This window comes from Lycium ferocissimum, chromosome 8, assembly GCF_029784015.1.
Source record: "Lycium ferocissimum isolate CSIRO_LF1 chromosome 8, AGI_CSIRO_Lferr_CH_V1, whole genome shotgun sequence".
NCBI lineage: Eukaryota > Viridiplantae > Streptophyta > Magnoliopsida > Solanales > Solanaceae > Lycium > Lycium ferocissimum.
In genome coordinates this window covers 7,383,184-7,395,373 of record NC_081349.1, presented here as the reverse complement: position 1 = coordinate 7,395,373, position 12,190 = coordinate 7,383,184, and the positions used below count along the sequence as shown (strand labels likewise).

The following is a 12,190-nucleotide window of genomic DNA, read 5'->3' as shown; positions in this document are numbered from 1 at the left end:
TCAAATGTATGACAATAAAGTGTCAACAAATTGCCGATCAATATCTAGTTCTGTACTAAAAGCAGTCGTTTTCTTGCTTTAAAATGATAATATCTAAGTGTTAATATATATTTAGTTAATTGATGTCCTAAAACTAGAACATTTTGACAATTTGTAAGGTTTATACACCTAGTTTGTAATATTTTACTCCTCCAGCGGATGATGATTAATGATTATGTTTCTTACCCAACAAAAATAAAAAGATGATACTACCAATTTATTATTTTGGAGTTTATACATGCAATCAAATATCAGGGCACATAATTCAATTAATTTTAATAATGTGAAAGATTAAACATCACCATTTTTCGAATTAAGAAAACCACCAGTATCACTAGACGACAAATATCGCGATTAATCTCTAAAGTCTCTTTTGATTAATTAACTGATCAATAGTCTAATAATTTAAGAACTTATAAACATAATCAAATTGCTCTTTTCTATAATTTACCTTGTGTAGTCAGAAATAACGGAACAACTCTTTGAACGTAGTTACTTGGTCTAGGGGAAAGAGGATTTTTAAGTAGCCACGAGGCTCTTTTCTTTTCCCTCTTTTTTCTTCTGATGATCGAATAAAGATTTTAATTAGAGCTTATGGGGTCCCACAATGTGTATGGAATAAAAGGCCTATATGACTATATCATGACTCACGAGTCACACTTTTCTCTCTTTTGAGTAATCCCCGGGTAAATTCTTTCTAAAACTAAGCGAAGGTTTAAATACGCTAGATGCTCTTTTTTAAACGTTGATTTTAGGTCAAATTCGCCAAGATTTTTCACTTGAACACTTCAATTAAGACTTGTACCTATTGAGCACTCAGACTACATCAAATTTGTTTCTGTTTGACACTTTTTTGACAATCAGCTAAAATTACAAAATGTGTGTAATATACTTATGGGTGACCTGGCATGATGACTAATTAAAAGAGGACATGTGGCATTTGGGTGCAAAATAATAACTTAAAAATAAATTATAAGAAAAAAGAAAAGAAAAAAACTATTTTTAGCCAAAAAATTAAATAAAAATACCTATTTTCTAAACCCCACCCCCACGTACTCCACCCCTCCTTCCCCTTTCTACCCTCTGCTACTGCGAGTCCGCAACTTAAATGACCCAAAAAGTGAGGGTTGAGACCAAAATAACCCAGTAAAAAAAAAAAAAAAAAAAAAGTAACCAAACTACCCTTTGCGCACTAAATTAGTGCGCAATAGGGCTAAACTGCAATTTTACAGTTTAGTCCTATTTGCACACTAATTTAGTGAGCAATAGGTGTTTAATAAAAACCCTACCAGCTTCATTTTTCCAAGTTACTCTTTTGCACCTTCTCCATTTTCACTCTTTCAACATCATATAGCCCCCCCCCCCCCACCAAAAAAAAAATCATGTCTCAAAGCTCTGAAACGTCAAACTTTGCTATAGAACCCGATATTTGTGAATGTGGTCATTATTGTAAGCTAAGAACATCAAGGACCCTAGATAATCCGGGGCATCGTTTTTGGCGTTGTAAAGTGTCTGAAGTAAGTATTTTTACAATTGTTTTAGGGTTTAAATTTTTTTCACATTATCTACATAGTTTACTTTTAAAATTGATTTTATTGTAATGTTTATAGGATATGGGTGGTTGCAAATGTTTTCGTTGGGAAGATAGCATTCCCGTGGATAAAACGGTGGCGGCGAAGATAAAAAAGCCTCATGTTGATAGAGATACCCCGACCTCACGTATCACTAGAGATACCGTGAGGTTTGACTTGCAGTTTAAGCTTATGGAAGCTTAAGGAAAAATTGACCTTTTGGAGGTCTTGCTAAAAGAATGCAAAGAAAAATAAAGTTTTTTCAAGACTAACTTTAGAGACACTCAATACGAGAAAATCGAAATTTTGGAAGATTATTTCTGCTATGTTGTTGTTGTTTATTATTTCTATTTATTTTGCTGTTGTTGTTGTTTATTATTTCTATGTATTTTTTTTTATGATGTTTAATATTTCTTTGTATTTTGTTTTTCTATGTATTTTCTATTTAGTTTGTTATTTTGTAACGACCCGCTTGGTTGTTGTAGTCCTTTCGGCTCTCTTTGACCCTTCCCCTAGCTTGTTTAGCTTATATTTGACCTGAGAGGACCGTTGACACACTTCCCAAGGTGGTTGGATATGATTTGGGTGACTTTTTGGGAAAATTTAGGATTGACTTTTGGGTAAACGGACCTTTATCTGAAATCCGTCGATTCCGAGAGGTCCGAATGGTCGTTTAGAACTTGTGTGTATATCCGGTTCGGTTCCCAATGCACTCGGGTGCATTTTGGGACTTGGGTTGGAAAGTTAGTTTTGAGGTATCGGGGGTTGACTCGGTCAACGAGACCTCCGATGGAAATTCTGAGCCCACGAGTACGTTCGTAGCGTGTTTTTATGTATATGAAGACACCAGAAAATTTTGGTGTCTGGTGACCGCTTTGGCGCGGAAGCACGCGCAAAAGCTTGACCGAACCGCCGAAGCATTGGTCGAACAGCCGAAGCGGTAGCATGAAAGCGGTGGCCGAACCGCTGAAGCGGCCGACAGGCCAGATTTTTATTTAAATGCCTTATGAAAACCCTTCTTCCTCCCATTCCAAAAATTACATTTCCTTAGCATCTTGGAGGCAATTTTAAGAGGGTTTGGTCAGATTTCTCATGAGGGTAAGTTCCCTAATCTTAATCTCTTTCATTTACCCTCCCTAAGTAAGAATTCATGGTAGAAAATCCATAGAACTTGGTGAGTCCGCGACTTTTGTAGCACAAAAAAAAAAAAAAAGTTAAACCAAACTAGCACCAAAAAAAAAAAAAAAAAAAAAAAAAAAAAACATTTGTAGGTTTCACGCACTAAATTAGTGCGTGAAAGGACCAAAATGCAAAAATGCAACTTGGGCCTTTAACGCACGAATTTCGTGCGTGAAGGGGGTCAACTATTTTTTTTTTTTTTTTTTCAAATCACGTTTTTTTCCATACTTTGGGCAAAGATTAGTCATTTTTCAAAACCCCAAAATATCAATATTTTATATAAAACTTAATATCTTTTTTTGCGTACAATAATGTCGGCTCATTACATCAAGTCCACCTAAACGTTTGGACCGTTGTTTTAGGGGTTCTAAAGTGCCCGAAGTAAGTTTTGAAACTTGTCATATTTATAGGGTTTTGATTTAAGTGTTTTATTATATTTGAATGTACAAATATAAATATTTGATTTAATAATAATTCATCCAATACGAGAGGTTTATACTAATTAAAAAATAATTCATTCCATTTAATTACAATACTAATTCAAAGCAATACAATAATAAATTACAATAACTATACAATCTTCAAGTTCTAGAGGTTCTATTACTTCGAGACGTGCTTGTACTACCACGGCCTTGTTGCCCACACGAACGCTTGTCATGGCCATATTGCTTACATGTAGAGCATTTGTGAGAGTAAGTTCTTTCACTAACATCCATTTGATTGGGTCTACGACTCCGTGAGTTAATGCCTAATTTCCTGATGTAATCCTTGTTAGCAACCATCGAAAACGGCTCGTTTGGCCAATAAGCTTCATTACCAAGAGGGTGGAATTGGCCGGAATATGCTCTAAGGTAGCGTGGACCTTGTATTCCCCCGCCACATAACTTGTTCTTTTTTCTCATTCTCTCGAAGCACTTGACGATGAGAACACGGCGTGTGGTACGTTTGCCCTTACCACAAGTGCATGTTCTTGTTGCCTCATAAACGGTATGCACGTTTCCACCCTTACCGTTGTAATAGCCCGTTCTAACTTCATACACATGTTGAATTGGGTCATACTCGGTCATTTGGTGATGCCCACATTTTTTTCTATAATGCTCCATATTTTTGAAGGGCTTTGGCATCCATGTCCCGCCGTCGGCTAATATCGCTGCGGCACCGCCTTGTCTAACCACAAATCGCTCCACAACTCGCTTGATAGTCATTCTCACCATTGCGGTGACGGGTAGTCCTCGAGCGATTTCGAGCAAGCCATTGAAAGACTTTGAGCTGTTTGTTGTGAGCATGCCCATCTTTTGCCTCCGTCGGCATGAAGCGTCTATTTTTCAACTTCGAGCTTTATCAACCAAACGTATGCGGGTTCACTCACTGCCTTGATCAGATCCATTTTTGCAGCCCATTTTCGTTGTTGATGTTCCATCGCAGCCCCCCACATCAATTTGTTTAGAGTGTCATTGTGAAACTTTGATTGCAAATTTGCCTTCAAGTGCCTTAAACAATAGCGATGGTAAACAAAGGGAGGCTGCCACCCCGATAAATTATCCATATTGTGCAATATGCCTTTATGACGATCAGACAGCACGCATATGCCGGTACGATCCTTAATAACATGAGTTTTCAAATGGGTCAAAAAGATCCCCCATGTGTCGTTGCTCTCGTTAGCGGCAATTGCGAAAGCAAGAGGAAATATTGACCCATTGGCATCCATTCCTATTGCAATTAGGAGCTTGATGTCGTAGGCACCATATACATGCATACCATCTATTGATATCACTGGTCGGCAGTGAGCAAAACCATCAATACATGGTTTGAATGTCCAAAATACGAAGTTGAAGATTTTACCCTCTATAAGCCGCCATTCTACAACAGTACCATGATTAAAATGTTGTAAAGCTGCCATATACCTTGGCAGCGATTGAAAAGAAGTATGCCAATTTCCAAAGACCATCTCAAAAGCGCGTCTACGCCCGAGAAATCCCTTTCTGTTGCTTATAGTTTACTATATACGGTTTGAACGTTTCGAATACAATCTTTGATGGGGAACCTGCACAAGTTTAAACATATATCTCAAGAACATTAATGAATACTAAATCACGATATTCTTCCGGCGATCCCAAATAATCACTCAAAGATTCATCATCGTTGATATTGTGCATGCCATAACGCACTACACCGTTTGATATTGTTTGTGGATATCTGCCAGTTAGTGAGATTCCAATCTCAGTGGGTCTAGTTTTCATTCTTTTGTGCATGTAACTGACTAGTGTTTCATAATTTAAAGTTGTTGGAAATTTAACATGAGCTTTTGGTTTGATACTATAACGAATGGAGTAATTGTCCTCGACGATATCTCTATCCCAAAATAGTGAAACCTTAACAGTTGAAGCATTTTGAGACATTTTTTTCTATGAAGTTTGGTTTTTTTTTTGAATGACTTGTAAGACTTAGACTTATGAAATTGATGAGTTTTTCACTCGTCAAGCCTTCAAGTTAAATAGATTCCTGAAATTGTCATGCGTGGTGTGTTGTCAAATCAACACCTACATTGCACATTAAAATGGTGCGGAATACAAGTCGTATTATAACGGTAAAATAATGCAGCAATGTATTGTCAAATCAAGCCTTTATGTGTCATAGATTCCTGAAATTGTCATGCGTGGTGTGTTGTCAAATCAACACTTACATTGCACATTAAAATGGTGCGCAATACAAGTCGTATCAAAATGGTCAAATAATGCAGCAATGTATTGTCAAATCAAGCCTTTATGTGTCATAGATTCCTGAAATTGTCATGCGTGGTGTGTTGTCAAATCAATACTTACAGTGCGCATTAAAATGGTACGCAATACAAGTTGTATTAAAACGGTCAAATAGTGCAGCAACGTATTGTCAAATCAAGCCTTTATATGTCATAGATTCCTGAAATTATCATGCGTGGTGTGTTGTCAAATCAATACTTACAGTGCGCATTAAAATGGTGCGCAATACATGTTTTTAAAACGGAGACCTTTTCACGCACAAAATTAGTGCGTGAAAGAAGAAAAAGCCTTTCACGCACAGTTTCTGTGCGTGAAAGGTTAAGTTTTTGCACTGTGCGTGAAAGGTTAAGTTTTTGCACTTTCACGCACAGATTTTGTGCGTGAAAGAGTGTACTTTTGTTTAATTCTCCCCTTCCCCCTTACACTTTTATTTCATTTGTAATTAATATTGGTTTTTTTTTTTAACCTATTAAAATCACGTTTTTTTTCCATACGTCGCACGCACGAGTTATTATTAAGATAACTAATTATCATTAAGAAAATAATAACATATAATGTACACTTTATTTACAACATTCACAATCTCATGTCCCACAAGTGGGAGCCTTTAGAGTTTGGCTAGGCCTAAGGCTAACCCCACCACCACCACCACCACCACCACCATCATCTCCATCCCCCTTCCTTCTCTTAATCTGTACATGCTCTATGGCATGATCATCCTTGCTTCCCTTCGTTCCCTTCTTTCGACCCGAACCCCGGTTCATAACATGCTTTCGATGGGAAATGACGGTGGGCAGTGGGGCCGGTTCATAACATGGCTCCTCGTCAATCTCATCAGGAGACCCGTCTACAGGCGCAGAGGAATGAACCTGAAATGGCATATAAACAATTTAATTTAGATTTATTCTAAAATGAACCTGAAATAAACAACTAATTAATAATTCTTTTTATTTTTTTGTAAAAATCAAACCTGTGTGTCGACGGCCTCCTGAGATGCCTGGTGAGAGGGCTCCTAAGCTGGCTCCTCAACGGTCTCTTGAGTGGGCCCCGGTGCAGGAGATGGGTCCATAGGTGCAGAGGAATGAACCTGAAATAACATATAAACAATTTAATTTAGATTTATTCTAAAATGAACCTGAAATAAACAACTAATTAATAATTTTTTTTATTTTATTGTAAAAATCAAACCTGTGTGTCGACGGCCTCCTGAGATGCCTGGTGAGAGGGCTCCTGAGCTGGCTCCTCAACGGTCTCTTGAGTGGGCCCCGGTGCAGGAGATGGGTCCACAGGCGCAGAGGAATGAACCTGAAATAACATATAAACAATTTAATTTAAATTTATTCTAAAATGAACCTGAAATAAACAAATAATTAATAAATTATTTTATTTTATTGTAAAAGTCAAAGCTGTGTGTCGACGGCCTCTTGAGATGCCTGGTGAGAGGGCTCCTGAGCGGCCTCCGGAGCAGGAGATGCAGATGGTGCCATATCAAACACGAAGTCCTCGAACATGGAGTCGTCGAAGTGCAGATGTAGGCCACCCTGTAGATCACGAACCGGCCGCTCACCCTGTGGATCACGAACTGGTGGATGTGGAAATGAAGGCCAGGGCACATAATCTGAAAAAGGGTCCGGCGTATACAGAGGTGTCTGTGAAGTCGACGGCCGGGAATGAGAAGTCGATGGGATATTTGTAGTCGCCGGCCGGATCTCTGAAGTCGACGGAGTCTCATCACCTCTGTCAGCCCTACCACCTTTGCGACGGCCACCAGCTCCTCGGCGACCACGACCATCTGCTGCCCCAGGTGGGGCACCGGGAACATGCTTATGGAGACGCTCAAAGTCATGTGCCTGTCTCATACTAGTCTCGACAAGCTCAATCATCCATGCTGCATACTCCGCCGTCTCGGGGGACCTCCGTACGGGCAGCGCTCTCATAGCGCATCGTCTGAACGGTCCGTACCTACATATGTTTGCAAATATTAACAATTGAATAAATTTATAAAGTAGTACATAAGACGATGGTTTAAGTTTAAGACTAATAAAACTTTCTAGCGCCTCGTACGCTCCTGCGAGAGCTACATATCCTAGGCCATCTGGACGACGCCTAGAGGGGTTGCCAATAATGATGCGAGTGATCCGCATATACCACTCCATGTACACATGGATCGGAGTGTCATGTCCGACCACCGCTAGGCTCGTCATCCTCACATCCCAACTCTGAACCTGCTGCTGCATATGGAGTCGCCATGCATCATCGATGCCCGCACGCTCGTCCCTCGCATAGTGGTCATGCTCCTAAATCGTAGCCGCGGGTATATTCTGTACATACCCAAACTACCGTAACACGTGATCCGGCGTGTGATACTCAACGATATCCATATGTATCAATGGACACCGCGACATGCACATGTGTTGACCAGCCCTACAAAACGCCGGCAGCTTATCCAAAATATGATCATACGGCGTCCATATAAAAGCCTGTAAAAAAAAAATTGAACTAGTTAACAATAAAAGACTAAAATAGTAGCCATGTGGTCTAGCGTGTGGATCCAAAATATGAACATACCATCTGTGCCGTCATGCGGTCTAGCTGATCCCTAAAGGGGAGAAGGCTGTGGTGCGTCTCCGCGCGTCGGCGTATGCCTCGCGACCATCTCCGCGCGTATGGCATCGGCACAGTAAGATAGTCAGCGGGAGGGTGAGCTGGTATGGGCTGAAAAGGTCTCAACCTAGTCCACACCCATATCTGATATAGTCATTTAAAAAATATTTTATCAGTCGTCATTTAAAAAAAATATATTTTGTGTTTAATTACACACACTTAAATATATTACCTGAAGGAGCGAGCAAAAATGCGGGGACCTACCCTCGTGCCCATAGAACATCGGCGGAATCCTCGGTACATGTAGCCCGGCACGGCCGCCCAACTATAACATCCTATCTCGGCTAGATCGTCGATATACCGAAGATACCTCAAAGCTCATATGCGAACCGAAGTGTTCGGGAACGGGATGGCCCCCGAATATGATGAGTAGGTAAAGATGCGCACGTCGGTCAACATCGGCCGAGGCGTGTCCTCTTCAATCGGATCTTTGCGTATGTCCGCGAGGCGCAAGTGAGGGTAAAGGGCCGACAACAAAAGCCGCTACGGCGGAAATATGACCGTCCGGAGCCGCGAAACCGGTGAGCCTAGTCAACTCATCCCGGTAAGGCGGCGCACGTGGAGGCTCCTCGATATACAATGGGCGTCCATCAACCCGTAGCCCATAAATGACCTCCACATCCCGAAGGGTAATGGTAGCCTCGCCGGTGCGGAGATGAAATGTGTGCCTCTCGGTCGCCACCTCTCAATCAATGCCGTCACTAGCGACCTATCGTGTTGTGCCGACCAACTTCGACGCACCGGTAGATACCGCCCCGACGTAGTATATCCGGGACACAAGGATGTGGGCGGCGGCGACTAAGATCTCCCATGCGAGTCCCCTGGGGTACGGACACTCGAGACTCGGGCCGCAGGTCGATGTCCATATATGTTGCGACCTATGCTCGGCCGAAGATACAAGTAACTCTCGGTCGAAGGGCCCGGATCAAGAGGGTGGTGATCCATACGTTTTACGCATTTTAAATCAATCATTAACAAGTAGTATTAGTTATGTAATCTTTTATCGAAAATTTTATTAAGGATTGTGGTGACCCATCTGTTTTATGTATTTTAAATCAATCGTTAACAAGTAATATTAGTTATGTAATCTTTTATCGAAAATTTTATTAAGGATTGTGGTGACCCGTACATCCGTTTTACGTATTTTAAATAAATCATTAACAAGTAATATTAGTTATGTAATCTTTTATCGAAAATTATATTAAGGGTTTTCAATCCTAAGCTACGGGTTATGAATCCTAAACTAAGGGTTTTCAATCCTAAAATATAAAGATTAAAAATTAATAAGTCAAATAATTAACAATTAGTTAGCATACAATTAGTATAAATAATTAATAAATAAACAATTAACTAACTAATCAAATAATTAACAAGTTATTATCATATATTTAATAAATACACAATTAAGTAACTAATCAAAAAATTAATAAATTATTATCGTATATTTAACAAATAAACAATTAATTAACTAATTAAACAATTAAGAAATTATTAACAAATAAACAATTGGCTTAACAAAAACTAAATAAATAATTAGCAAGTCTAACAATTGAAATAGCTAGTCTAACAATTAATAAATACTTAAGTCGCTAATCGAACAATTAACAAATACTAAATAAACAAGCAATAAATAATTAACTAATTAACAATAGATAAACAAATTAAAAAAAAAAAATGAAAAAATGGGCAGTCCCAACAGTGCATACGGACTGCCCAAAACCGCACAAAAGAAATGCTCAAAACAGGAAATCCACCACAGTTACACAATGACCATGCTTAGGGTAATAATATATTTAGCAATGTAATAGAAAATTCGTAGTGAAATACCTAGATTGAAGGTTTTTTTGAGTTTTCAAAATGATCTCTGCGCCGCTCAATTCCAAAATCTAACCTTAGAAACTTATTCCTACACTTCAATATACCAAGAATATTGAGTTTTGGATTGAAAAATAACACGAAAATAGCATTTTGGGGGGTTGGGGACCACTGAAAATGGCGTTAATGGCGTTGGTGGGGAACTGATCGGGTCTGTGGTGGGGAAGGAGGGGGTGACTTTTTGTTGACCCCCTTCACGCACTAAATTCGTGCGTGAAAGGCCCAAGTTGCATTTTTGCAGTTTGGTCCTTTCACGCACTAATTTAGTGCGTGAAACTTACTAATGTTTTTTTTTTTTTGGTGCTATTTTGGTTCAATTTTTTTTTTTTTGTGCTACAAAAGTCGCGGACTCGAACTTGGTAGAATAAGAGTGGGTTTTTTTGGGTTTCTTTCTTGAATAAGTTGTTAATTATAAAACCTCGATTTGTTGGTGGATTAGGCTTGATTAAGCGTGGAATTGATGATTAGAATCTATTATTGCATGATTCCTTCATAATTAGTGGCTAATTTGTGAGAATTAAAGTTAGAGTTTATACCCAAATTTGGAGTTTTTGCCTAGAATCTGAATTTAAGTAAATTATTGGTTCTTCTAGCTTGTAATTGATGAGAATTGATCACTTAGAGCTTAATTTCATGTTGAGGCCTATAGATTCCTAATTTTACCTTTCTAGTTCATAAACCCCATTCCATAGGTTGGGAATTTAGGTCTTGAATAGAAATATGATTTTATTGATGTCCTTCTTGATTCGAATGTGCCTAGACTTTCTTTATCTCGAGGCTCAAAGGAAAGGGAAGTCTAAGGAGTGATTGTTGGTGATATTCTTTGCTCGGCCTTCCACGTAGCTTACGATTTACCCTTGTGGTGAAACTTCGACTAGCGAAGCGTATATTTAGATGATATTGTCGAAGACTTCATGTAAACCTTCGGGTATGAAGTTGGGTTGGATTTTGCCTTAGGGTTTGGTATTGCTTGTGACTTGTTTGATTGGGCTAGTGGCCTATAGACTCCATAGGACCCTGGTTGGTACGTTGTGAATAAATTGGTGGATTGTTTGTGAATTGGGAGTAAATCGGAAGGATGAAATTACTTGATATTGATATTGGTACTTAGTGTATGCCTCGTTATTGGTATAGCCATTTTGGGATAGTTGGCTGTTATTGTTATGAAAATTGGAGATTCGTTATGATTACTGTGTGGATCACTTTTGATGATATGGGTGCGCTGTGTGTGGCACAACTTGAACTTGATATTATTCATTGTTGTACTTGCATCGTTCCATATTCATTTCATATTTGATGCGCTATGTGTGGCACAACTTGAACTTGATATTATTCATTGTTTGTACTTTCATCGTTCCATATTCATTTCATATCATTTTATTATGCTGTGTGACTGGCACTATTGATAGAAACGAGAAGGAACATTGATGATTATGGAACATGGTAAGTCACCTTTGAGCTGTGTGCGAGGGACTGATATGGAACACCGATATTACAATACTTGTGGAAAATTGGGTCCTCTGAGCTGTGTGCGGGTGACAGTGCTTGGACTTCGTGGGTCCCCCATGGGTTGTGCTATCGGGGCATGAAGGTATTCCGCTGTCGGAGTACAAGAGTACAGGCATTGCATTGCATTCATATCTCATATTGCATTGCTTGATTATGCTTTGTGGTTGCTTATGATTCGGATACTTTGTTGGTCATATTCTTGGACTGTATTTGATGTGGGCTATGTGTTGATTAGTCTTGATGGGACTGGATTTTCGGTATACTTGGATATTTGTTTCACTTGGGGCTAGTTGTTATATCAAGGCTGGATTATGTGAGTCAATTTCTTGGAAGCATGACTTGTACTCTATAGTTTGCTTGTTTCCTCTTACCTTATTGTCTTTACATATGTCAACTAGTCTTAGTCAGCGTATGATACTGTTACATCTCGGAGATTTCTGGATTTTTGCCTTGTGAGTAGACTAATGTGAGCTTAAGGTGAATATGAAAGCCTTACGGGATTAGGGAGAGTATTAAATAGCTTCAAGTGCGTGCCATAAGATTTCGAAGTCATATGAACATGTGAGACTAAGTTTGTTGAAGGAAGTGAAATGT

General features: G+C 39.2%; 1 protein-coding gene across 2 annotated transcripts; it reads right to left on the bottom strand.

The window, feature by feature from the left end:
* Positions 1–6,128: 6,128 nt before the first annotated feature.
* Positions 6,129–7,454, bottom strand: LOC132066585 (uncharacterized). Of its 2 annotated transcripts, XR_009416862.1 has the most exons (3): positions 6,737–7,454; positions 6,519–6,635; positions 6,206–6,417 (listed from the first exon to the last, which is right to left on the bottom strand). XR_009416862.1 is itself a non-coding variant. In XM_059459872.1 (2 exons), exons 1-2 carry the CDS (start codon positions 6,863–6,865, stop codon positions 6,133–6,135), a joined length of 414 nt encoding a protein of 137 aa, XP_059315855.1. In that variant the 5' UTR covers positions 6,866–7,454; the 3' UTR covers positions 6,129–6,132. The 2 variants fall into 2 exon arrangements, 1 of the variants encoding a protein (XP_059315855.1); XM_059459872.1 differs by lacking the exon at positions 6,519–6,635 and having other exon boundaries at positions 6,129–6,417.
* Between the last annotated feature and the right edge of the window lie 4,736 nt (positions 7,455–12,190).